Consider the following 25,744-nt stretch of genomic DNA (forward strand, 5'->3'; position numbering starts at 1 on the left):
CGCTTAACTTGAATTTAAAACGAGTGTCGGTCAATCGAACTATTATAGAGCCAGCCTTGAAACACTCATTCTCAGTCAGGGTTTTATAAATAACACACAATTACACAATACAATTAAGCAATAACACAAATTTAAAATGAGATAGATATTGCATTAAATATAGGGCATCTGAATTTTTTGGTCTCCTTTGGTAGTTGGTTGTAACTTAAACACATTTCTCCATCCATTTTGTAATCGGACAAAAAAACTCCCCTTCAAAGTTTTAGGAGAGTTTTTTATTGCTCCCCTCCGAATTATAAAACGTCCCTGGTCATCAATTTGCTCATTGAATATTCACGAAGGAAGTTCAAAGGAATAATCATATTATTTTCAGCCTGGAGTACTCCTTTAATTGGCCACACTTTCTCTTTAAATGGCAGTGTTTCCCCACTTATGTGTGAAGAATCTTATCCTCCATATGATGTTTTCCTGTATAACACAATTATTATAGATCCTATCAACTTTTTTACCATATGCACTTGACCGATATATTTATTCATCGATATAAAGTGCGTCCCAGAAAAAACGAAACCGACATTTAGCGATGATTTATCATAACTTAATCATAAATAAAATAGACAAATGACCTATCAATGTAAAGCTTAGAATCTCTTCTTTCATCTGGTATTACTTAGATTATTCCTCATTCACGCTTGAGTGAGCAGAAACAATTCGAAGAAAGGATGCCAAAAACTCATTTGGCGGGGGGTATCTGAATTTCAAAAGGAAAATCACATGACTAAAAAGTTCAATATCTGCTCTTTTATTTGATACCTTAATCACAGAAAATGGTCAAGAAGTAAAAAAGTTATGATCCCTCGAAACTATGCTTGTATTTCCATAATTTCATTAAATAAACGTGTTTTCATCGGTTTCCCATAGAGGCTATCGCACGGTAACAAAAGACTAAATGCATGGCTGATCGTCAACAAAACGGAGTGTCGAGTGAGTTTGAACGCTACTCTGTAAAACCTCTTCATTTTATGAAATTATTGAAATTCAAGCCTTATTTCAAATAACCAGAACTTTGTTATTTCTTGACCATTTTCTGTAATTGAGGTATCAAATTAAAGAGCAGATATTGAACTTTTTAAAAATGTGGTTTTCTTTTTAAAACCTAGATACGGCCCGCCAAGTGACTTTTTGGTATCCCCTTTTTAAATTAATTTTGCTCACTCATGCGTGAATGAGAAATAATCTAAGTAATTTCAGATGAAAGAGGAAATTCTAAGCTTTAAAATGGTAGGTCATTTGTCTATTGTACTTGTGATTAAGTTATGATAAATCTTCGATAAATCTCGGTTTCGTTTTTTGTGGGACGCACTGTATATAATTTATACACTGTTAGAAAATCTATCCTTAAAATAAAAGAAGTTCCTGCAGCAGAGTCTCGAGAACACCTGTAATCTAACAGGAAATTGGTATTTGGTGTATGGAATCTTACAAATTTCCTTAAATAAAACACTCTTTTCCCCTTTTTAAACAGACCTGTTCTGTAAAATTGCAGAAAAATTCCTGTTTTACAGAATGATTCTGTTATTGCTTTCTGCAAAATCTTCTTTTATTTTTCTGTAAAATCAGGTTTTTTTTTAAACAGTGTATATATGTATATATATATATACAGGGGGGGCAAAACCATCTGCCAAAAAATTTGACAAGCAAAAAAAAAAAGGTCTTCGATCACAAATAAAGTATTCCGTACCTGAAAAAAATTGACAAGCAAAAAAAAAAAAAAAAAAAAAAAAAAAAAAGGTCTTCAAGCTCGTCAGGGGGCAATAAAGGTCTTCAAGCTCGTCAGGGGGGGGGGGGCAAAAAAGGTTTTTCAAGCCCGTCAGTTGGGGCAAAGATACGTCTTTTGCATTGGTTGTGACTCGTCAGGGGGGGCAGAGTGCCCCCCCCCCCCGTAGGTACGCTAGTGGTACCGTATCATATTCCCATTCCTCTGTCCCGTGCTGCGCCATCGAGTCGGATTCAGCCAATGAAATCCACGTTTTACGATTGCGCTCGAGGAGCTAGGAATCATGGGAAATTTTTATTTGCATACCGTATTACCCACAATGCACCGTACCAAGAAGAAGCACCATTATGCCGTGCGATAATCATATTTTTAGGTAACGAAATTCGATTTTCTATTCTATCCAAACCGGGTTCGAGCGTAATTTTCGTATTGTAAGGGATGTTCTCTTGTGCATATACCTGTGACTTCAGGAGTGAATTTAAACAACTTGTTAAAGAGTGAAAAATCGTGGTTGAAATGTCATGTTTAGACTGCGAAGTATCCATATTCTGTGGAAGATTTGCGTTTCGTATAAATATGTGCAGTGTTATATTGAGTGTGTGTGTGTGCCGAGAGTGTCGTGTATATATTTGAATCTCCATGCAGTTTCGCCGGCCGAATGGTATGCGCTGCTAGACGCAAGCGCGTTGTTTAGTTGTGTGTACGATCGGAGGGTGTGCATGTGTTGAAATATACTAGTATTTGGGATAATGGCTGTAGTGTGGATAGTGTGTGTGTGTGATCTTTCCGGTTGAACGGAGTTTGGATGGATAATGCATGACACTGAGGGCTTTTGCTAGTCTGCAGGCATAGACCTTTGGTTTTGGCAATTCGTATCTGTCTAGTACACTGTACTACTGTAGTGCATAATGCAGAGTCTGAATTAGTTAAGACTATATAGATTCACGATGTTCTGTGGCTACCTCTACCAAATTGTTTGGCACACAAGAGTTGGCAGTTTTCTTCTTCCATAAATTATTGGTTAATATGAGTCTTTGCAGACTAGGCTTTGGCGATGTGTTTAAATTTCCGTTTGGCTTTTTTATGCGCAGCATGCAGAACTTAAAGGTCAAGTCCACCCCAGAAAAATGGTGATTTGAATCAATAGAGAAAAATCAAACAAGAATAACGGTGAAAATTTCGTCAAAGTCGGATCTAAAATAAAAAAGAAAGTTATGACGTTTTAAAGTTTCGCTTATTTTTCACAAAAACTACAGTTATATGCACAACTCGGCAACATGCATATTGGTCGATGATATCCCTCACTATGTGTTTTTTTTAATGTTTGAATTATATAATATTTCATTTTTTACAGATTTGACCATAAGGACCAGCTTCGACTGAACCATACAATGTTAAAACACTTAAACGTCCCCATGTGCGTGGAAGAAGAAACTTATTTCACCTTCCAATGAGGATCGAGAAAGTTAGAATATTTCATATAATAAAATACAAACAAGTGGTGAGTGAGCGACATTATCAGTCACCTCATTTGCATACTGACCAGGATGTCATATATAAGTACTGTTATGTGAAAATAAGCAAAACTTTGAAATGTCATATAACTCTCCTATTTTACAGCCGATTCTGATGCTTGTTGGATTGTTATCTTTTTGTTCAAATCAAAATTTTGTTGGGGTGGACTTGCATGTTCTTTAAGTGGTAGCGTGGTTTGACATGCTTGATAATAAAGGCTTGAATGTAACACGTACACGATACAAGCATTTGTATACAGATCATTACAGATAATACATATGTAGGGACTACATGTTTTTCAAACCGCCATTCGTAGCGAGCCTTATAGAGGCGGATCGAGACTGCAGCTTTATGTCTTTGCCTTTAAAGGGATGCTCCAGCCTGAAGAAAATTTTATTCCAATAAAGAGAGTAAAATTTACAGAACAAAATGCTGAAAATTTGATCAAAATCGGATAACAAATAATTAACGAAGTTATTGAATTTTAAAGATTTGCATTATTCCGGTGAAACAGTTCTAGACATGTCTTCGTGAATATTCATTAGATGGGCTGATGATGTTATATGCTCACTTGTTCTTTTGTATTTTATTATATGAAATTAGGTTTATTCAAAAATTTTCAACCAAGAACTAAAACAATTGGATTGACAACTGATTAAGTGCATTAGTTATTTATTGCTGCAACTTATTTCATCATAATGGACATCATTTACACATGTATGAAAAAATTAAACAATTATGATTTCATGTAATAACATAAGAAAAAGGAATGTGGGGATGTGACATCATCAGCCCACCTATAATGAATATTCATGACGACGTGAATATAACTGTTTTCGCAAAATATTGGTTAAAATTTAAAATTCAATAACTTCGTTATTTGCTTTCCAATATCGATGGAATTTTCAGCATTTTGCTCTCTGAATTTTACTCTATTTATTTAGAAATATTCTCAGCCTGGAGCATCCCTTTAATTACGAGTCTGATGCTGTTCACGCAAAAGGTCAGCAATAGTATACGTACGTGCGATGCGGAAGATTGCGAACCATGGCGACTAGACTATGGCTTTGCAGCCAACCGGTAAAGTTCAGGGTGGGGGGGGGGGGTCTTATTCGCAACCAGTCAATTTGACAATTTTCGGTTCGTATTCTTCCGCATCAGACTTGTAAAGACAAACAAAAAGCTGAATAGCCTCAACCTATCTTATATAAAGTTAAAAAAAGTTTGAAATCTGACTTTGATCGATATATCCCTCCTCGGTTTTAATTCTTATAAATGTATTACTATTTAGTATTAATGGTTTTATATGTTTAATATGGCATTTTTTTACGTTTATTGACTTGAAGTTGTGAACAAAACAAATTTCCAATATGGATGAATAAACGACGAACTTGAACTTTTCGTGAATATTAATGTGTGATTTAATTTATACAAATGAATGGTACCCTATGATCCTACATGATATGATTATGGTTCACATGGAGGTGAAGTGCCTTGAAATTTGGGGCAAGGTCAAAATTCAAAAGTTGCAAAACGACACAATATTTAAAGTCACTGTTTTTTTCCCGTGGTGATGAATGAGTTTCCCAGCGGTTTCTTTTGTTTTTATGCACCTTATTAACATCAACATTAACATGGAATCAAACACACTTCTGCACAAGCAAACACATAACAATAAACAAATATGCATGGGTATTTCAAACCATGCTGGCTCAAACCATGTTATCTCACAGAATCTCACACTACATAAATCACCGTAAATCCAAAATGAAGAAGCAGGGGCTTGATTTGAATGGATTTTCATCTCTATTGACACAGACAAAAGAATCGTGTTCTTTATTGACCCTTCATGACTATATTTCTGCTCGTGTTGCAGCTTTTAGATTATTAAGACCGTATCCACTTATGAATCCTGCTCTTTTCGTGATGGCTTGATAATAACAAGCATGGTATCATTTATAGAGAATTAACTGATCTTTTAAATGATATCAAATATGCATTGTGTAAAATTTGGAGCTGGGAGAAATTAATGGCCAAACTCAAATTTCTTTTCAAACTCTTTTCTCAAACTCAACTTTTTTTAGGGGTTTATTTATAATCTTTATTCGCACATTAAAACTGGCACATTCACATACAATTAAACTGAAAGAGAAATGAAAAAAAAAACATAATGATATGAGGGCAAATAGATAGCGGTCCCCCGCCCGCTAAAAACTGTGACGCATTGAGGAAACCGAAATCAAAGAGAGAATCAGCCATGGAAACAATGAGCAAAATGAGAGGATCAATCCTAGAAGTAGTCCCACCAAAATCGGTTACTAAAACAAGAGAGCTACGGAAGCCTGTAAAGCCCTGCTGCAACTTCCATGGGGGGGGGGGGGGGGCTGGGGACCCCCAACCCGACCCCCAAACTCGCAAACACACCACAAAAGTTCGACTCCGCGGACAACCCCCATCCATCCGCTCTGCACACAAATTCACCGGCCCTCCCCTCTGCCCCCCCCCCCAAATTGCATCTTGCCCCCTTCTGAGCACAAAATATGCCATGGGGGGTGGGGAGGGGATTCACACCACATACGTGAACGTCAGGATGAGACAATAGGAAACATGCAAAACAAAGGGTAAAACCAAAGACCCGTGCATAAAACATACACCCGTCCACAGAACCAGCCACATGCCCGCCAGCCCGAGGACCCCTAAGAACAGCACACCAAGACTTTCCAACCCTCCACAACTCCCGCTTCCCAAAGCCGGTCCCGATGAAACCCATTCTTAATTGTTCCTTCTTCCAGGTTTAGGGTTTCGCTAGCCATCGCAAATGTTTTTTTTTCTGATTTATGTATCTCGGCAAAGTTGGTGAAGTTGAAAATTTTAATTCTCCATTTTTTGCGCGAAATCTGCATAACAGTTACAAGTGGCGAGACAACTGTGCAGAAAAGGCAACCCTATATACGTCGACAGCAGTGCCTGGTCAGGGTTCCATGAAAACGGAACTTGTCAGATTAAACGTCTGACAAGCACTGAACTAGAAATACGTATTTTAGTTCAGTGCTGACAAGTCCCGTTTTATCCGACATTTTAGGCCTACCATAGCAACAGTGCTTCGGCCAGCCAATCAGAACCAGTGAAAGTTGTCAGGTCGGACTTGTCGGACAAAAGTGTTGATGAAATGCTTCCCTGAAGTGGCACACTTTTCGAAGATTTTTTTCTGGAAGCGGATGGGTAGCAGGCCATGTGGAGAGTGACACCCCCCTACGTTCGCTCGATTTTGAAATGAATAATTTATATTGTGCCGGGGGGGGGGGGGGCAGTTACATTGACGAGTGGATACCATGCGCGTAGAAAGGATGTCTTTTTCAAGATAGGGCACGTTACGTACGTGACGTAATAAGGGTGTCAAAAACGCTAAACTTATGAAAAAAGGGTATCTATTTACACTAGAAAAGCTACGTGTTTAGGGTCAAATTTTCGAGGGTGAAAAAATTAAGACTAAAATGTTTTATAAAGGATGTAATTTTTTCCCCAAGAATCATCACTACGTGTTTAGAGTACGATTTGCGCGAGATGTGGGAGGTGAGGCTGTACTAAATAACCCAATGATGTAGGTAAATTAAGGTAAAACCGACGTCCGTGACATAACAATAAAAATATCGCTGTACTTGTTTAGGGGGTCAATTCAGGGAATACTTGGCAAGAGTATCGTTTTGTTTCCAATACCTGTTGTTTACGATACCGGTCAAGGGTAGCCGTGGCGGACCGTGACCCGGAGGAGACAAAGCATTGTTCACAAACAATACAGTGCCCCTCCAATGCTTTGTCTTCTCCGGGTCACGGTCCGCTATTTCTGACTGGGTAGGGTTTCTCACGCCAAGACTTGTTAAGGGGTGCATTATACGTGTTTAGGGTGCTTTTCGAGACCCCATGGTCGCGCATGGTATCCACTCGTCAATGGAAGTGCCCCCCCCCCCCCCGGATATTGTGTTGGCTCGTCTTTAACGTGGTCACTGGCGTAAATCCCGGGGGGGATGGGGGGGATATATCCCCCCCCCCCCACTTTTCGAGGAGGGGGGGATGGCCTGTACAAACATCCCCCCCACTTTTTACGAAAGAAATAAAAAAAAAATCACAAGAGATAATTGTTTTATTGGTGAAAATTCTTCCTAAAATACCGCTTAACAAATAAAACAATATTATTGAATCATAAAATGCAAATAAAGAGCCAGTTCACCATTTCCAAACGAAATACTTATGTCCTTATTATAACATTGAAGAGAAATCCCTGTTTCTTCCAATTCATCAATGTTGGGGTCTTTGGGAGGGGATTAAGATGGAATGTCAATTTTTTTTTCAATGTAATCTCTAATAAATAATTAAACCATCATGGGGTAAAAAGATAATAATATTGGAGGGGTATTTGCCATATGGACATACAGTGGCGTAACTACGGGGGGGGGGGCATGGGGGGCACATGCTCCCCCCCCCCCCCCCCCATCGGCTGACCAAAACAAAAACGGGGAAATGGGGAAAAATAGAAAAGAGGGAGAAAGGAAGAGAAACGTAGTGGGAAAGAAGAAAATATTATTCATTATAATGTTGTATTATAATTATGTTATGTTACATTACATAAGAAATATTTTTATCATAACTTCATGAAACATAATTTGCCCAGGGCCTACGTCTTCATAGTTCCTGGTGCTCGCATTGTCTGTTCAACGAGATATATAATCCTGTTGTACTAAAACATCCCGTTTTCAAGTCAATATAAACTAAATATATTTCCTAGCACTTGAGTTATCATTGTTTTATGTAGTGACATGAGCTTCTTTTACATGATTAAAAAGGTGATTGCCCAATGTTAAGGTCTTCGTATATATAAAAACATTTCCTTCCGTGATTACGTTCGCATTAGTGGATTGGTGAGATATGTCTGCTCTTCATGAATTCCTAAAATCAGTCCTTGAAATGTCCCTTCTTCTGATCTGAATATCAACAATTTTCAGCTCGCGCTTCGCGCTCGCATCATTTGGTTAATGAAATACGTATGGTCCTAGTTAATTCCTACAAAGAAACCTTAGAATGCCCCACTTCAGGTCTTAATTATCTAAATTATCTAAATTTTCAGCTCGCGCTTCACGCTCGCAATATTTGATTAGTGAGATGCGTATGATAATCATGATTGCAATGAGTACAAAAAGTGTTTCATGTGTTCAGATGTAATTCTAATAAAATCAGCAAGCGCTTGGCACTTGCATTAGATGACTATGGTGAGATATGCATACTCTTAATGGATTCCTAAATTATATTCCTTAAAATCTCGCTGTTTGGGGTCAAAATATACGAAAATTTCAGCTCGCGCTTCGCGCTCGCATTGTTTAGCGAGACAGGTACCTATCATGATTACACAAATTTGATTATAATGTCACTTCTTAGGTGTGAATATAAAAAATTCAGCTCGCGCTTCGCGCTCGCATTATTTGATCAGTTTCAGAATATGGAAAATACGTGTTTAGGGTGCTTTTCGAGACCCCATGGTCGCGCATGGTATCCACTCGTCAATGGAAGTGGCCCCCCGGGTGAGATACATATCCGTTCAATGATATTGTCCTTAAAATGTCTCTATTAGGTCAGAATAACTAGCAACCGAGCGCGCTTCGCGCGCTCACTCAGTGATTCGAAAATTTTGCTGGTGCCCCCACAATGCCGTGACCCACGGTATGCCACTGTGGACATATCAATTACAATTCCTTGCATATCTAAAAACATGATAACAAAAAAAAAAGCCAAAATATTTCAGTCATCCCCCCCACCCCTCAACACGGATTTACGCCAGTGAACGTGGTACCACACTCTCAACAAACATGAGTGTAACGAGTAGGCCTATCTATACTGATTATGATGTCTTATTTCAACTTAGTTAAATTTTTACTTATCTTGACTCTTGTATAATATCATGATTGAATTGACGTAGACAACATGTATATTTTTTTTTATATATACTGGCTGAAACTGATATCTAAATCATGTAAAAAAGAAATTAGTAAAATTCACAAAGCAAAACTCTGAAAATTTCATTGAAATATGATAAGTAATGAATTTATTTAATTTAAAAGTTAATATTTTGTGAAAATAGTATGTAGGCTGTCATGAATATTAGGAGGGCTGATATGATGCAATGTCCCCACTTCCCCTTTTTTGGTCTCGCCTGAACGAAGTTTTTCTTCAACTTGCTCTCATTTCTATTTCCTTTGGTAAAACCACATCATGATGGGATCAAAATTCAAAGGTCATCTAGGTGTTAAAAGGTCTAATGATTTGAGGTCATATTCATCTTTCTAAGTTTTGTTCAACTTGATCTCATTTGTTTATTTCTGCATCAATTGTGATCACACTTGGTTCAAACAAGGAGTTCAAAGGATCCTTGGGTAGTACCACATGTGTGTTGTTTAGGATGATCGGTCAAAGTTCATCTAGGGATCAAAAGATCAAGTTTATGTTTCACCTGCATAGCAGAGTGAGACTATAGGCGCCGCTTTTCCGACGGCGGCGTCAACATCAAATCTTAACAGAAGGTTAAGTTTTTGAAATGACATCATAACTTAGAAAGTATATGGACCCAGTTCATGAAACTTGGACATAAGATTAATTAAGTATTACTGAACATCCTGCCTGAGTTTCATGTCACATGACCAAGGTCAAAGGTCATTTAGGGTCAATGAACTTAGACCATGTTGGGGGAATCAACATCAAAATCTTAACCTAAGGTTAAGTTTTTGAAATGTCATCATAACTTAGAAAATATATGGACCCAGTGCATAGAACTTGGACATAAAGTTAATCAAGTATTACTGAAAATCCTGCCGGAGTTTCAAGTCACATGCTAGGTCAATGAACTTTGACCAAGTTGGGGTATTTGTTGAATTACCATCATAACTTTGAAATTTTATGGATTTGATTCATGAAACTTGGACATGAGAGTAATTAAGTATCACTGAACATCCTGTGCGAGTTTCAGGTCACATGATCAAGGTCAAAGGTCAATGAACTTTGGCCAAGTTGGGGGTATTTGTTGAATAACCATCATAACTTTGAAAGTGTATGGATCGAGTTCATAAAACTTTGACATAAGAGTTATCAAGTATCTCTGAACATCTCATGCGAATTTCAGGACACATGACCAAAGTCAAAGGTCATTTAAGGTCAGTGAATTTTGGCCATTTTGGAGGTAATTATTAAATTGCTGTCATAACTTTCAAAGTTTATAGATATACTTTATAAAATGAGGATATAGGGGTAATCAAGTATTACTGACAAGTCTTAGGTCGCATGATCAAGGTCAAATGTCATTTATTGTCAATGAACATAGTCTTGTATCATTATATAAATGGTGTTTTCTGTGAATAATTATTTCATAGTAGTTTTCAAAGTCAGCACTGCTGCTGTATTGAGTCGCGTGATGCAGGTGAGACTGCCAGAGGTGCTCCACTTGTTGTTCAACTCTCATTTATTTATTTCTGCACCAAGTTTTACTACACTTGGTTCAAAGCATCCTTATATAATACCACATGTGTGTTGAGGATGATGGGTCATGCAGAGATCATCTAGGGGTCAAAACGTCAAGTTTTGTTGCAACTTGCTCTCATTTCTTTACTTCTGCATCAATTTTGATCACACTTGGTTCAAATGATCCTTGGGTAATACCACCTGTGTTTTTGAGGATGATGGGTCAAAGGTCATCTAGGGGTCAAAATATCAAGTTTTTGTTCAACTTTCTCTTATTTATTTATTTCTGCATCAATGTTGTTTACACTTGGTGCATACAGTATGATCCTTGGGTAATACCACATGTGTGTTTTTGAGGATGATGGGTCAACGGTCATCAAGGGGTCAAAATATCAAGTTTTTGTTTCAACTTGCTCTCATTTATTTATTTCTGCATCAATGTTGCTTACGCTTGGGACATACAGTATGATCCTAAGGTAATACCACATGTGTGTTCATGAGGATGATGGGGTCAAAGGTCATCTACATGTAGGGTTCGAAAGGTCAAATGATATGAGATCATGTCTGTCCATTTTCAAGTTTTTGTTTAACTTCCTCTCATTTCAATTATGTTGGTACAAATAATCATTGGATAATACCACATGTGTGCTCTTGATGTTGATAAGGTCAAAGATCATCTAGGGGTCAAAAGATCATATTGCATCTTTTATGGATCGCGAAATCAGGCGAGACTCGTGGATCGTGAACCACATTGTTTGTCTATATGCTAATGAAAAATTCTAGCTTATTTATTGCTCACCCAAGCAGGATCTTAAATATTGTTTTTGCTTTTCTCTCTTGCAGATTCTTCAGTGATTGTCTCTGGGAGTTAGCATAGGACACTCAAGAAACAGACATGGCTATTTAACATAGATTTCTGTGTTTAAGGAAGTAAGCTTCCATTGCTCCCGGAACATCATGAGCAGTCGCTAGAACTTTCAAGCTTTGTAAAATGGCTCAAGTTTTTGGTAACCACCAAGACTCTACTAAGCCTCAAGAGACTTGTATACAAAATGGTGAGACCATGCCCTGTAGTGTTGATGATGATGAAGTGGCATGTATTCCAAGTTCTGAAGGTTTCCATCAGGGATCCAACGTCATATTGTCTCAAGGAGCGCAGCAGGTGAACGACAATAGCCAACAATCAAATGGTGTTGTTTTCACAAAAGATTGTACAAAAGTTCCATTGGAGGAAAACAAAGAAACACCCCCTGAAAGTAAGAGTGGAGAGGTACAATCTAATGAGAAATGTGCAGGAATCACTCAGGATGTTCCACAACAGGATATTGAAAGTGATAGGCCGCCTTCAGATCGAACATGTAACACAGAAAATGTCAAAGAAATGACAGGTGAAACTGTTGATAGAAATGACAGCAATTCAGTAGAGGATGTTGAAAAGAAAATCTCTCCCATGGAGGTCTTGGAAACTGTTACTGGGGATCATGCACTCAGCCCTGATAAAACCACCATTCAAGCAGATGTTGGCGCAAAACCCTCCCTTGAGTTTAATGATACACACCTTTCAGATGTTCCTGATAGCCACAATGTCAGTTTAGAAAAAGAGGACTCACAAGAGGATGTAAAATTAGAAATATCTTCTGTTGAAACGCACAAATTGTTAGATGATGATGTTAGTCAAACTTTTGGCTCCAGCAAGGAGGCTGCAGAAGATGGTGTTGCAACAGAAAGCAATAGAGATAAAATATCCATTTCATGTAGTCAAACTCAAGATTCAGACAGATGCAGTTCAGATAAAGACATTGAAGTTGAGGATTCTTCAAATGAGAAACGGGTATCAATGGATGTTGTAGACATCAAAAATCAAGACTCAGGTTCAAGCAGTTTACAGGAAGCTGACCATGTTGAAAATTCTCCCTCAGACAAAACTCAACTAAATGCTGCAGGCAGTAAGCCAATAGAATCCGAAACTGAAAATAATTCCATAAAATCTAAGAATGATGATAATGAAAAGACAACTGCCAATGATGATGAAGATGAAGACATTATCGTTGTATCAGAAAGTCATAAAAGTGTTAACAAGAAGCCAAACTTGACTACTGTATTCAAGTGTGTTCGATGTGGTCAGATTAGTAAATCAAGATCAGATCTCAACATCCATCTTTTGAAGGTGCATAAGCTGATAATAGTGTCAAAACAAAAATCAGTAGATTGTCTATTCTGTTCAAAGTCGTTGGAAATGGCTGAATTCTACCAGCATTTAAGAACAGAACATAAGGTCCTCCTGGTGAAGAATAAGGATCAGAATTCTGATGGTGATAAAACTCATGGAGAGAAGAATGCTTCAAGAAATGTGCAATCACAAGACAAATCCTCTTCCCCTAAAGGTCTGATTGACCTCACTGTTGAAGATCAAGAAGAAAGTGGCACATCTTCAGACAAACAAACCAGTGTGAACAAGAAGAGTTCAACTTCACATTCTGTTCCATCTACTTCCAAAGGAATATCCATGCAATCTACTTCCAATAGAAACCCGGTGCCATCAACTTCAAAGGAAACCTCAGGGTCATCTACTTCTAAGGAAGCACCAGGACCGTCTACTTCTATGGAAACTGCATTGCCTTTGCGAAGAACTTCAAGGAGAGTTACTCAACGCAAATATACTGAAGCTGCCACCGATAGTAGTTCATCAGATGATAATGATCCTGTAGGAGCACCTGATGACGATGATGATTATGATCCAAATCAACCAGAATATCCACACAGTCAGAAATCCAAATCTCCTGCAAAGGTTTCTCAAATAGTCACTAAAGGTCTTCTGCAAACTGAAAAAAAGGCGTTTTCTATGAAAGTAGCTTCAACTCAGGGGCAGAGTGCTACGATAGGAAGCACCATAGTAACAAGACCAGTTCAGTTAACATCTGGTGTTGCTAATCCTATTAACCGTGTTAGTAGTGGTGTTACTGGAAGATCCACAATCTCTACACCTGCAGTACCATTAGTCTCAGTAGGTGCATTGCCTTCCATCAATAATCAAATCATCAAACTTAATGGCGCACTTTACACTGTCTACCAGTCAGGTGATAACAGATATTTGATCCCTTTTAATATCAATACATCTGCTGCATCAGATCTCTCTAAACTTGGAATCAACCCACATGTTATTCAGTCTGGTGTCAATACCCTACGATTATCCAGCCCACAAGTCATTACACCTACGACTGTCCCACAGTTACCTGTCCCACAAGTTACTCAACTGTCTGTAGGAGCTGTAACCATACCTCAGCCAGCCAATGTCTTGTCAGGACTACAAACCAATATTTTGCAAGCAGGAGCTATTCAACAACCTGTGAATCAGCAACCAGTGATTTTATCTTCCCCGCAAGTTCCAGCTTTGCAAACCATCCTTCTTACCATCCCTCAGAAACCAGTTCCAAATGCAAGCCAAAAGAATGCCAGTGTCATTCCAAATATTGCACAGTCAAGTTCCCAAGTAATTGGGAGTATGCAAACTGCTAGCCAGCCTGATCTCCAAAAGAATGCAGCAAGTGACTCAACTAAGAGTATAGCAGCTACTATAAATACACAGACACGGAGCATTGTTGCAAACTCCAGTTTCAATGATAAACAACTAAATGTTCAGGCTTCTCAAACTGCTTCTCCCAGTCTTAAAGTCAGCACTGTTGATGTTCCACCTACTCCATCTACTCTACCCAGTACATCTGCCTCATCGACTCCTCATCCAATCCATATTGCTAAACCTCAGGACATAAAATCTTCAAATTTGCACAAGACTGGTGGGCTCTTTGCTTTAGAAGTGTGTTTGGATACAGCAACCTCCACTGGTACTGAGCCATTGCCAGAAACAATTTACACATATATCGTGCAAGAGAAGGAAACAATATTTGTTGAATCAAAAGATAATGAAAACACACAAGACACAGAGACAGAAAAGGTCCTGTCAGATGCAGAGAAATGCAAAGTTGTGATAACAACAGCAATGTCAAGAGGGCATTTGACACCGAACGACTTGACGTCAATCAGTAACCAGGTTTTCTTTGAATGCACCAGATGCCATGCCTGTTTCCCACTACACATTCAGTTGAATCTCCATCTGAAGCAGTGCAGCAAACAAGCACCATCCATCATTCCAAAGATCAAGATTCATTCACCTGTATCTGTTGTTGATGAGTTTTATAAAGACCCCACAGGAGGGAGGAACTTCATGTATGTCTACTGCCGCTTCTGCAGAGCAAGGATTGTAAGGAACCAACAGGATCCTTCATTGTTGGTTTCTCACCTTCTGAAGCACATAGAGCCAAAAGTAGAATTGGCTATTCTCCCTAAGAAACACAAAGGGTCTCACTGTGACAATTCACCGAGTGATTGCTCAAGAAAGGCGCTTGAGTGGGTTGACTACATAGTTCCACCATTCACTCTAGACAATCCTCCAATATCTTCAAAGAATGGCGTTCTTGATACATATACTGGAACAACAGACCCAGCACTGTTAAACCTTGCAAAAAAGAAGAAGAAAAAGAAGAAGAAGAAAAAGAAACACAAGTACAGAGCAAGTGATAGCGATGAGGACTATGAGAATCTTGCTGGATCAAGACTTTCATCTTTGAGACCCAAGAATGCACGTTACTTTGGGACGCTGAGGCCAAAAGAAACCACCTTACATCAGACAGTTTCTGACAATGGTCCAGGTTCAGGCAGTACCATTGACTCAGCAGGTTCCAAACCAAAGGGAGGGAGAACCATGATGCAAGGTTTTAAGCACTTACGGTCTCCTAATAAGAAAGGTTCAACTTTAACAGCCAGCATTCCAATGAAGTCTAAATATAGGGACCGGGAAAGACCTGGAGAAAGTACAAGAAGGTGGAATAATGGAAAGACAAGGTCTCAATTGCTGTGTCACTGGAGGAGGTCATCTCGGAGATTTTCACATCTTCGAGACCGTGATGCGTCAACCCCAGAGGATTCAACTCCAGAGGGTTCAGTAGCCCCTATTGAACTGAGTAGTGACGAGGATGAAGATCACCAAGAAATAGCTCCTGAGGATTCAAACAAATTAAATGGAGCATTTACGGATGTAATGTCTAATAGTCCAGTCACTATAACTGAAGATGATATCTCTGATTATGTAAAGATCATTGATGAAGCTGAGGAGCTGCAGGTGGGCAACAAGGCAATGCCGTCAAGTTCACAAGCTACAAAGGGTGGTCAAAGACAGGATGATTCTGACCTTGTAGACTATTATGGAAATGATGTCAACTCAACTCTCAGTTGTGAGCCACTGATTATGGAGCCAGAACAGGTGATTTGCTACTTTAAAAGGTGCTCTGGAAATGTGATGGAATGCCAATTTCGCTCCTGTGGAAGTAGAGTCGTAAAGAACATCCGAGCTATGCTTGGCCACATCAGGGTCCATTTTCAGATCCTCGTACCAATGCAGTTGCTAGCAAACTGTGGCACACAGTTCCCAAAGCAATCCATCCCAAGACCACTTAGCTTGACATTTACGCAAGTTCAAGCACACTTTACAATTTCAGATATGCAGGAGGCCAACCTTCATCTCGGTGAAGTGCAACAGATATACACTTGCAACTGGAAGAATTGTACTAGGTCTCGCTGTTACAAGAAGAGTATCTGTGGACATCTTGTAAAGCACATCTTCTTCACTCTTATTTCCAAAGAAGACTACCAAGCAATGGCAGAGACCATGTCAACTTACTCACCGAGCACTGAAGAAACAGTTGTTAAGAAGCTGAAAATAGTTGCAGTAAATAAAGCTGGTGAGAAAGTTTCCTTGGTGGTGGCAGTCCCTATATCTCAAACAAAAACACCTGAACTTCTCATGGCAGCAATAAAGAAATGCTTAGCAAGTGATAAATCAATCAAGTTGCCCCCACAAGTTTTGCAAAGTATTGCAGCAAAGTTTTCTGCTGAGGCTTCTTCATCATCCGCCGATCCTGATCTAACAAAGATGTCAACAGAGAATGATGAACCAAGTTCTCTAACTAGAGCAGAGATAGACAATTTGTGGAAGAAGTTTCCAAACCTGCTTGAAAAATGGAAGATGGTAGATGTTGAACAAATGGAAGAGATTAAGGATACTACCATTGAATTCCAAGAAGGAGGAGATAAATCAATGATCAAAGAAAGGAGAAGAGCAGTGCAAAGGAGGTCAAAGATTATTGCCAAGAGATGGAGATCAGTTCTTCAGAAGAGACTGCCTGCCTGGAGTGTACCTGCTAAGATAAAGGAGGGAGAGTTGAAGGTTGTCAGAAGAAAGGCTAAAGACCCACATAAACATGGAAAGAAGAGAAAGGGAGATTCTTCAAGAAGTGCAAAGGAAGCTCCGCCAAATAAAAAGGACAAGTTGGATATGGAAAAGATTTGTGATGATGAAATTACAATATCTGTATCAGAAAATCCAGTAATATCATCTGACTCACCAGTTAATGAAAAGACAGATTCAGATGGAGCCAGTCCTGAAGAAGAAGTTATATCAAAATCTGAATTGCCAGCAGCAAATGCAGCTGCTGACCTAACATGTGAGAAAGATCCACCTTCCAAGAACACTGAATTGGATCCAATTCTAAGCACAAGTTCTGATGGTTTTCCTCCATCTGGTGACAGTACAGAATTAAAAGAAAACAAAGGTGAAGTTCAGAAGTCATCGGATGAACCAGAGAACATACAAACTGGTGATATTACCACAAGTGTAAGGGATTCGGAATCCATCCAGAAAACAGATCAGGACGATGCTGTGTTGATCCAGGATGAGAAAGGTGAAGATTCACCAATATTATTAAAGGCAACACCTCTCAAAACCAAAGTGGTAATAGCTTTAACACCAAGGCAAATATCCAAAGTCTTCAGGTTTAGAAAACTTCTCAAGAACAAAACTGTACAAGTCAATGGAAGAGGTTACGGCTATGGTGTGTTCCATTGTAGAATGCCTCAGTGCAGATATTTCAAAGAAGTGATGACGGCAGACAGGAAAAGTGATTTACTAAGAACCCTTGCCACGCATTTGGCAGATGTACACTTAAAGAATCATCCTCACAGAGCATTCCTATTGCAATCTGGGAGCAAGAAAGATCAGTCCCATCCAAAAAAGCAGGTCACAGAACATTTGAAAGACTTATCAACCTATGAAGATTTCAGGAAGTTTAAGCTCAAGAATATGTTCCAGAGACGACGGATGCACAGAACAAGAACTCTTCGTGTAGATGGATGTCGAGTGAGAACAAAGGTCAAATCCTTTCATAGTTGCCTGTCCAGGAAATGTTTCTTTGGTTGTTTCAATGCTTCTCGACATACTCTCATCACTCATCTTCAGTCACATCTCCAGCATCTTCAGCTGAGTGCAAAGAAGACAGCAAGACCCCAACAAGTGGAGGACTTCAGGTGAATAAAATTTAGATTTTTTTTCTAGCAGAATGTAATGGAGACTGCCATAGCATCATTGTTTATACAATACCATGATATTACAATAATAATACCAATGCACATTATAAAAAGTTCACCCTGATAATAAGTTGATTTAGAACAATAAAATGATTTCACAAAGAGGTTGCAATGTTTTCGGTTGGGCATATATTAACAAGGAATTCGTTTTATTATGTTAATTTTGTTGTAGTATTATGTCTGGGGTTTTCTTTAAAAAGAAAAAAAAACATTGAAAGGGGTAGCAAAATACTAGTTCAGACTACTATATCATCTGCCTATGTTTCATTTTTTCTTGTTCAATATGTACCTCGAGGCAAGAGTGTCAAAGTATCATAGTTTGACTGTCTTTCTAAGTCTTTAGCAAGTCTTCGGACTTGCTAAAAACTAAACCACAACATTTTGTTTCTTTAGGTCCTACTACCAAAATGAAATTGAGCCATCAGATCTTTGCAATATTGCAAAATGTGCAATACTCATTTTATTTTAAGTCTATAATTCATTGCTTATTTAATGTATTAATACAAATTCACTGACAGAACTTCACTGGATGAGAGTTTACCCATTGGTGACCTTCCAGCTGCACATCAGAGCCAGGTCAAGGAGGCAATTGTACCATCCACCCAAGACATTCCAGAATCTTCTGGTTTCAACCCAGATGCATCAGAAGGTGAGATATATCAGCTGCCTCTTCAATAAATGTAATACAGTCAATTTGGTTGAGTGGACTTTGGGCATGTCTGACTATCTCAGTGAGCAGCCAACTAGAACTTAGATGTCCTACCCATTGTTTTGGTATTCTTGGTAATTTTAGTTAATGTAAGTTCTAATAAGTCTAAGCTATTTTGGAAGTTGCTTCATTTTCGAATTTAACAGACCTTACTGTACTTGCATTGTCTCCTGTTCATATGACAGCTGCTCTGGAAAAAAAATCAAAACTGACATTTGAACTTGGCATGATTGATTTTTTGCTGCAGGTGGGCTCACTCTTTAAAAAACTTCAAGTATTGATGTTTTGCATTAATTTTGATAATTTCCTTTTTGCCCCATTTGATGTCACAAAAACCATTAGTAAAACGTTTGTAACTCATAAGACCTTTTTTTCTACATGGTTGTCTAATTTTTTCTGGTTTTTTAAATTAACCTGATGTCAAGATTGATTTCTCCTTTGATGATGCTATCTCTGTACTTTTTAACTTTTTACAGACCGTCAAGGGCTTGAAAGTGATGGAGTACACCTCTGGGAAGACTCAACTCAGGAATCAACGGACCAATGCACCACCACAACTAGGGATAGCTTTTCACCAATAGACCAAGAGATGGAGGGCGATAAGGTTTCTGATCCTACTGATGGACCAGGAGATGAACAGATGGATACTGTGGATGGTAGTCATCCAGATGGTGTATTAGTGAATGATGTTGACATGATGGATGTAAGTGACTCTTTTAGAGAATGCAATGATGTTTTGGAAGCTCATGGTGGAAATGGACAAACAGCAGATGATATCACCAATGAAGGGATTGACAATGTTGATTCATCAGATATGCAGCAAACATCCACCTTGAGCGATGCAGATGCAACAGGAGCAGGGGACATGGGCTATCAGGCTAATGTGAATCGGGATGATAGTTTGCAGGATCAGGTGTCGGCTTTGACTGACTGTGCTGACACATTGCAGGAAGCAGTGGTCTCCAAAGTTATGGATTGTGGAGATGGTCCTGTTGCTGACGCCATAGATGCATCACCAGATGCAGCTTTCTCATCACTAGCTTCCACCCCTCCGTCTCACAGTGACTCTATCCCTGCAACAAGTGACATGGATGAACTGTGTAGCAGGCCAGGAGACTCCATACAAATGTTCTACGATGAACTGCAGACCTATTTCTCGTGTTACACAGTAGAAATGAAAGGACGAAAAGGCTTCGGACTGAAGCACTTCTCATGTCCAAAATGCGAGAGGAAGGATCTGCGTGGCAATAACTTGCAAGGTCACTTGGAGAATCACATTGAGAAAAAGGTGGTGGTCACTCCTGTGGATAACATACTTGGCAGCCATGAGAATGCAAAGTGCCCAGAAGATTCCCAGAGCCTACAGATCTCATCTGAAGCAACAGATGTATTGCAACAATCGGTGACTGACACTCCTGTCACCAGTCATGAGAATACAATGTCTCCAAATGAAACAGAGATACCAGAAGTGTCCAAAGACCATGGCAAAACTGTGCAGATGAAATCTGAAAGCCCAAGAGAGGATAAGTCAAATTCTGAAGAACTTGATAATCAGCCAGACATCAAGGCTACGGATGATGCCAACACTATCTACCTCACTGAGGATGAAATTTTTCATAAATATTTCACCAAGGACTTAAATGTGAAAGTCGAATTAGGGTTTGGATGTGAGTACCTTCAGTGTAACCAGTGTTCTTTTCGAACTCTGACCATCATGGACACGCCTTCTCATATTGGATCACATATCAAGAAAAAGGTAATTCTTAAGAAATGAAAGAGTAAAAATACATGTATGTTCCGATAGCCAAAATCTTACGATAATGGTGACTTTACCTTGAATGGTACCTGTCCATCATGTTGTGATGCTAATAGGCTTGTTGAGCACTATGAGCATGGCAGCTACCATTGATGGCAAAGTTACCACTATGATGATTTTATGCAACCAGTCCCTGGACATGATTTTGATCAATCTTTAGATAAAGGAAGGAATGATGGGGTTAATTCTAAGGGGTACTTTCATATTTTCAAGATATTTCTTGTTGAGAAGCCATTAACCATTATACAGATTTCATTGAGTGAAATGATCATCTTTTTATTTTAACATGCATTTGGAAACGTCAGATTCGATCTTCCTTTTCATCTACCCAATTGGTTTAATAACCATTCATGATAATTAGTACATTTTACACCAAAAGAAAATTTAAATTGCAGACATGCCAACAGGAGACAGCATAAGTATTGCAAGGTTATTCCTGTTAAGAGTTGAAAAACTATTTTGTATTTTTATCACATAATGTGATGTTCTTAGTTCCGAGATGCCTTCTTCCCCCCCCCCCCATTTTTTTTTTGCAGTATTTATTTATTTTTTTGAATAAAAATACTGCAGGTTTTAGAGAAATACTTTTTTTTCTCAAAATTGTGTTATAAAGAATGTCTATTGCAGAAAACTTGAAAAGACTGTTTTTCTACCAGAAATCCTTTTTTTTCATCCCTATTTTGCAGTTCATTTTAGGAGGTTGGCATTTCTCTTGGTTTGAATAATAGCATTCAAAATTTCATATGAAAAGATATAAATAGTTATAATATTTTTTGGTAATTGATGTATTTAATGTGTAAAGGGCTGAGATACATAATGTCTTGAAAATTCATAACTGAAAAATAATGGATTATTATAATATGTGTTTTGTAGGAAATTGTTTTGGTAGACTCGATGTGCACTGTAGTAATCAAACCAAGTGTGTGATTAAAAAGTGATTTGAATCTCTGTGCCTTTTGTTCTATTCTTCTTAGACTGGCTTTGTATATATTTAATCAAAATAAATGGTAGCTATTAACGTTTCTACTGCTATCCGCAAATGTGTTTAGATTTTATGTTTCAGTGGTTTTCCTCTTTATTATTTGGAATTGATGTTGCATTTTGAACAAACCAAATTTATAGTTATTTCCTAGATAGTGGTAAACATAATTTTGTTTTTTTAGATAACAAACTATAAAATTTTATGACTAATTCTCTTGACCCATCAAATTGCACCATCTCAGTCGTGTTCATAAGAATTTTTTATTGTAACTTTTCATGTTGACATTTAGTTTTTTTGTTTTTTTTAAACAGGGCTGTGTTAAATTAAACGGATATGACAGAAGTTGTTATAATTATTGAAAAAAAATTGTTGAATTTTGATTACTTTGGCCTAACTGGAAAAAAAACTACTAGTATAGGTATACATATATTGTTGGCCTTGATTAATTGAAGGATTTAATAAGTCTACTGGTCTTTCAAATAATTGAATTAATATATGATTAATAATTTTTGCTTATCATTTTCCAACGTAGAATGAGAAGTTTCATATTATATAATGGTTGGTTGAAAAGGAAGTTTTTAAAAGACACTTCAGGTGGTATGTGATTGCTATCAGGCAAGGATTTCTTCAGATTAGACACAAAAGTTTTTAGAGGCTGACTATTATACAAAAACAACATGGCCCCTGAAATGGGATTTTGTCAACTAGTATTCTGGCTGGATCTGTTCCTGATCGATTTTTGTTTTTTAAAGTGTTATTAACATACATTTGCTTTGATAAAGTGTTGGATTACCAGGCTTGCACAAGAGATCATCACGAGGATGATGCTACGGCCTCATTCAAAATTAAAGTTGTTTTTTTTTCCTAAAGCTTTGGTGAATTGTTCAATGATAACATTGAGCTATCATCCAATATTCCAGTCTTACAAAAGTATTTGGTTTTCTTTCACTGATTCTTTGTGAACCATTGAAATTGTGCATTGGATGATCCTAATCACCATCTTTCAGTAATGCTTTAATTTTTCTTTTCGAAAGGCTTGTTGAAAATTCTGACATAAATGCAGTGATTATATACATGTATCAGAAAATTAAAGACAGATATTATTTTCAAAATGTTCAGCCCATTCCCATGCTTGAGAAATGAATTCATACCAAAACCAAGAAATACACAATTAGGGATCCTGTCCAAACAATTTTGTTCAGTGAAATCTCAAAATCATCCACTAAAACATGTTTTCTTTTTTTAACTTATATCATCCACACATGAGATCAAATTGGAATAGTGACCAGTAATTTTGACGAGATTTACCAAACGGAAAAGAGGCTTTAATCAAAATCCAATATTTTTAATACAAGATCTGTCTATTCCATTGTTTTCTTTTATCCATGTCAGTTAAATTTTGTACAGGACAACACTTTTTTTCCTTCATACTCTCATTAATCTGTTGCATTGACTGGACATATTTAAGTAAAATCTGCTACTTTTTTTTATTTGATTTTTTTTTTAATGTAACCTTAATGCCATTGTGTGTTTTTTTGTTTCTACTTTATACTGTATGATTAGCTTTGTTTTTTTTTCTGTTGTTTTATGCTAAAATACTAAAATAGTGTTGCACATACATGTATATTCATCTCATTACATGAAGAGAAGTTATCCTTCTTGCCTTAGTACATGTTTTCCTCCTTTTGTTTGGTGTTTCCAATACCTTTTTTTCCAAATAATGAAAACTAGCAAGGGTGAATAAGGGTGATACATGAAATTTAACTTGTCGTTGTTAATACAAGAATGAAGCATGACTAGTAGAAATAGTTCATGTTCATTTAGATAATCATTTGATAGGAAAAATAGAGCAAATATTATTTTCATGATTTTAATTCTATTCAAGATACCGGCTCATCAGATAATATGGTTTAAATGATAATACACTGTACTGGTAATTGATACTTGATATCCCCTTACTGCCCGAAAAAAGAAAAATCAAACTTGAATTAATAGATATTGCTTTCTGGAGAGATGTCACTGTATCTCTTTTAGATATATTTATCACATTTAAGAGACTAATGTCAAAATATGAACATCCAAGGAACAAAAAAAAATTGAAAAACTACATGTATAGCGACTGCTCATGTATTTCCTTTTGTAGTGTGTTTAACATTCCAGAGTGATTTGAAAAGACTTCATGTACTTGTGTAGAACAGCTTATTGTTACTGTTAAATTCAATGTTATTCATGGGAAATGTACATATGCAGGAATTTTCTTTTGCCTTCTGTAGTTGTATTACATTAGTTTTGGAATGTAAATTTTCTTTTGTACCCTGCTACATGTACGTACATAATTGTGTATCTTAACATTTGAGTTGCATACCGTACTATTGTTAGAGAGCTGATTTGATTGGCTTGGACAAGATGTTATGGATTTTTTTTGGACCAGTTGTTTGGTTTGATCGAACAAAAACATATATTTCATGTGAAATTAAAGTCTTGAGGAGCAACTTATCTATTGTTCAAATTGAAATTTTGTGTTTTAGCTTGATTAAGTTGAAATCTTACTATTATCATCAGCAATATCATCATAATTATAATAGTATGAATTATGAAAGTAATAATGGTATCCATTATGGTATTTTTTTTTAAAATAATTAATTTACTTACTTTATTCATCAAAAATTGACCACTCAACCTTTTAATATGTCACTGATAATTCAGTTTACATATTGAATATTTTGTTTTCATGATTGGGAGCTTATTCAATTAAAGGGAGTACTTCAGGCTGAATATGATTTGAACAAATAGAGTAAAATCAGACAAGCACTAAATATTTGATTAAAATTTGGACAATGAATTAAAAAAGTTGTGATATTTCAATTTTTTTCATTATTTTGATAAACAGGTCTTCATGAATATGCAATGAGTGAGCTGATAATTCTTTTGTATTTTACTATAGGAAATGATGTTTATTCAAATTTTGTCCTCCAAGATTACATACATGTAACAATAGTATTGTCTTCAGATTTACTTGTCAAGATAATTATAATATGCTGATTTGATTCATTACGAGGGCGACATGGTTTAACACACTCATCTATGAAAATGTTAATAGTGATTTCTTGAATAGCATAAAAAAAGGAGAGTCAGGCCATGACATCAGCTCACCTACTGCATATTCGAGATTGCAATTGGCAAATTACTTTTTCACAAAATATTGCAGAACTTTCAAATTCTATAACTCAATATGCAACATTTATATAGCGCTTAATACAAATGTTTCTAAGCGATTTAACTATTACTTCGACTTTAGCATGGCTATCCTGATCGTAAACTCAAGCATTCAAGGAATTCCTACCTACCGGTACACATTTACTACACCTATTCAAAGTGTAAACTGGATGGTTGAGTGGTCAATTTTTGATGAATAAAATAAGTAATCAGATTTTGATGAAAAATTTGTTCATTGAATTTTACTCCATTTAGATACAGTATAATTATTTTCACCCTGAAGTACCCCTTTATGGATATATACCTACTATTATTACATTAGTATGTCAAATGAATGCACACTTGTTTATCAATACATGCACATTTCAGGCATATACTGCAATCAGCATGGAAGATTGCCCAGATCAAGCAGGGAGTTGGGAAAAGCCATGTATGTAACTGGATTTATCATTATTATGAATACTCCATGGGACTCAAGGGGAAAAGCACAAAATTTGACTGCCTGTTGAAATTGTTGATGAAATTTGAAAACTTGCCAAATAACCAGCCAATAATGATTACTCCATATGAACAGGAGATCAATGAACAATATTAAGCTCAATCGTCGAAGTGGTTTACAGTATACTTCATGTATGTGTAAAGTATTGGAAGGACCGAGATAAAAGTGGATAGAGGTAGAAGTGAAATGGAAAGGCAAGAAAGTGGATGTTTAGGAAGTATAGTATTGTCTTTGGAATGAGTGTAGTCCTTAAA

The 25,744-nt window shown here is 37.3% G+C and overlaps 1 protein-coding gene across 1 annotated transcript; it reads left to right on the forward strand.

Annotated features, from left to right (window-relative positions):
* Window positions 1–2,089: 2,089 nt before the first annotated feature.
* On the forward strand, window positions 2,090–24,271 carry LOC135153188 (uncharacterized). Its single transcript, XM_064095457.1, has 4 exons — window positions 2,090–2,150; window positions 11,636–18,208; window positions 18,787–18,917; window positions 19,454–24,271. Exons 2-4 carry the CDS (start codon window positions 11,784–11,786, stop codon window positions 20,749–20,751), a joined length of 7,854 nt encoding a protein of 2,617 aa, XP_063951527.1. The 5' UTR covers window positions 2,090–2,150; window positions 11,636–11,783; the 3' UTR covers window positions 20,752–24,271.
* The last annotated feature ends 1,473 nt before the right edge of the window (window positions 24,272–25,744 follow it).

The sequence above is a fragment of the Lytechinus pictus genome, chromosome 2 (assembly GCF_037042905.1).
Source record: "Lytechinus pictus isolate F3 Inbred chromosome 2, Lp3.0, whole genome shotgun sequence".
NCBI lineage: Eukaryota > Metazoa > Echinodermata > Echinoidea > Temnopleuroida > Toxopneustidae > Lytechinus > Lytechinus pictus.

What these genes read in the sequence shown, in the direction of transcription:
- LOC135153188 (XM_064095457.1), top strand. Translation starts at nt 11,784, where the DNA reads ATGGCTCAAGTTTTTGGTAACCACCAAGACTCTACTAAGCCTCAAGAG. An exon ending in CAACAAGTGGAGGACTTCAG is followed by an intron (nt 18,209 to 18,786) that starts GTGAATAAAATT and finishes ATTCACTGACAG; the next exon opens with AACTTCACTGGATGAGAGTT. An exon ending in CAACCCAGATGCATCAGAAG is followed by an intron (nt 18,918 to 19,453) that starts GTGAGATATATC and finishes AACTTTTTACAG; the next exon opens with ACCGTCAAGGGCTTGAAAGT.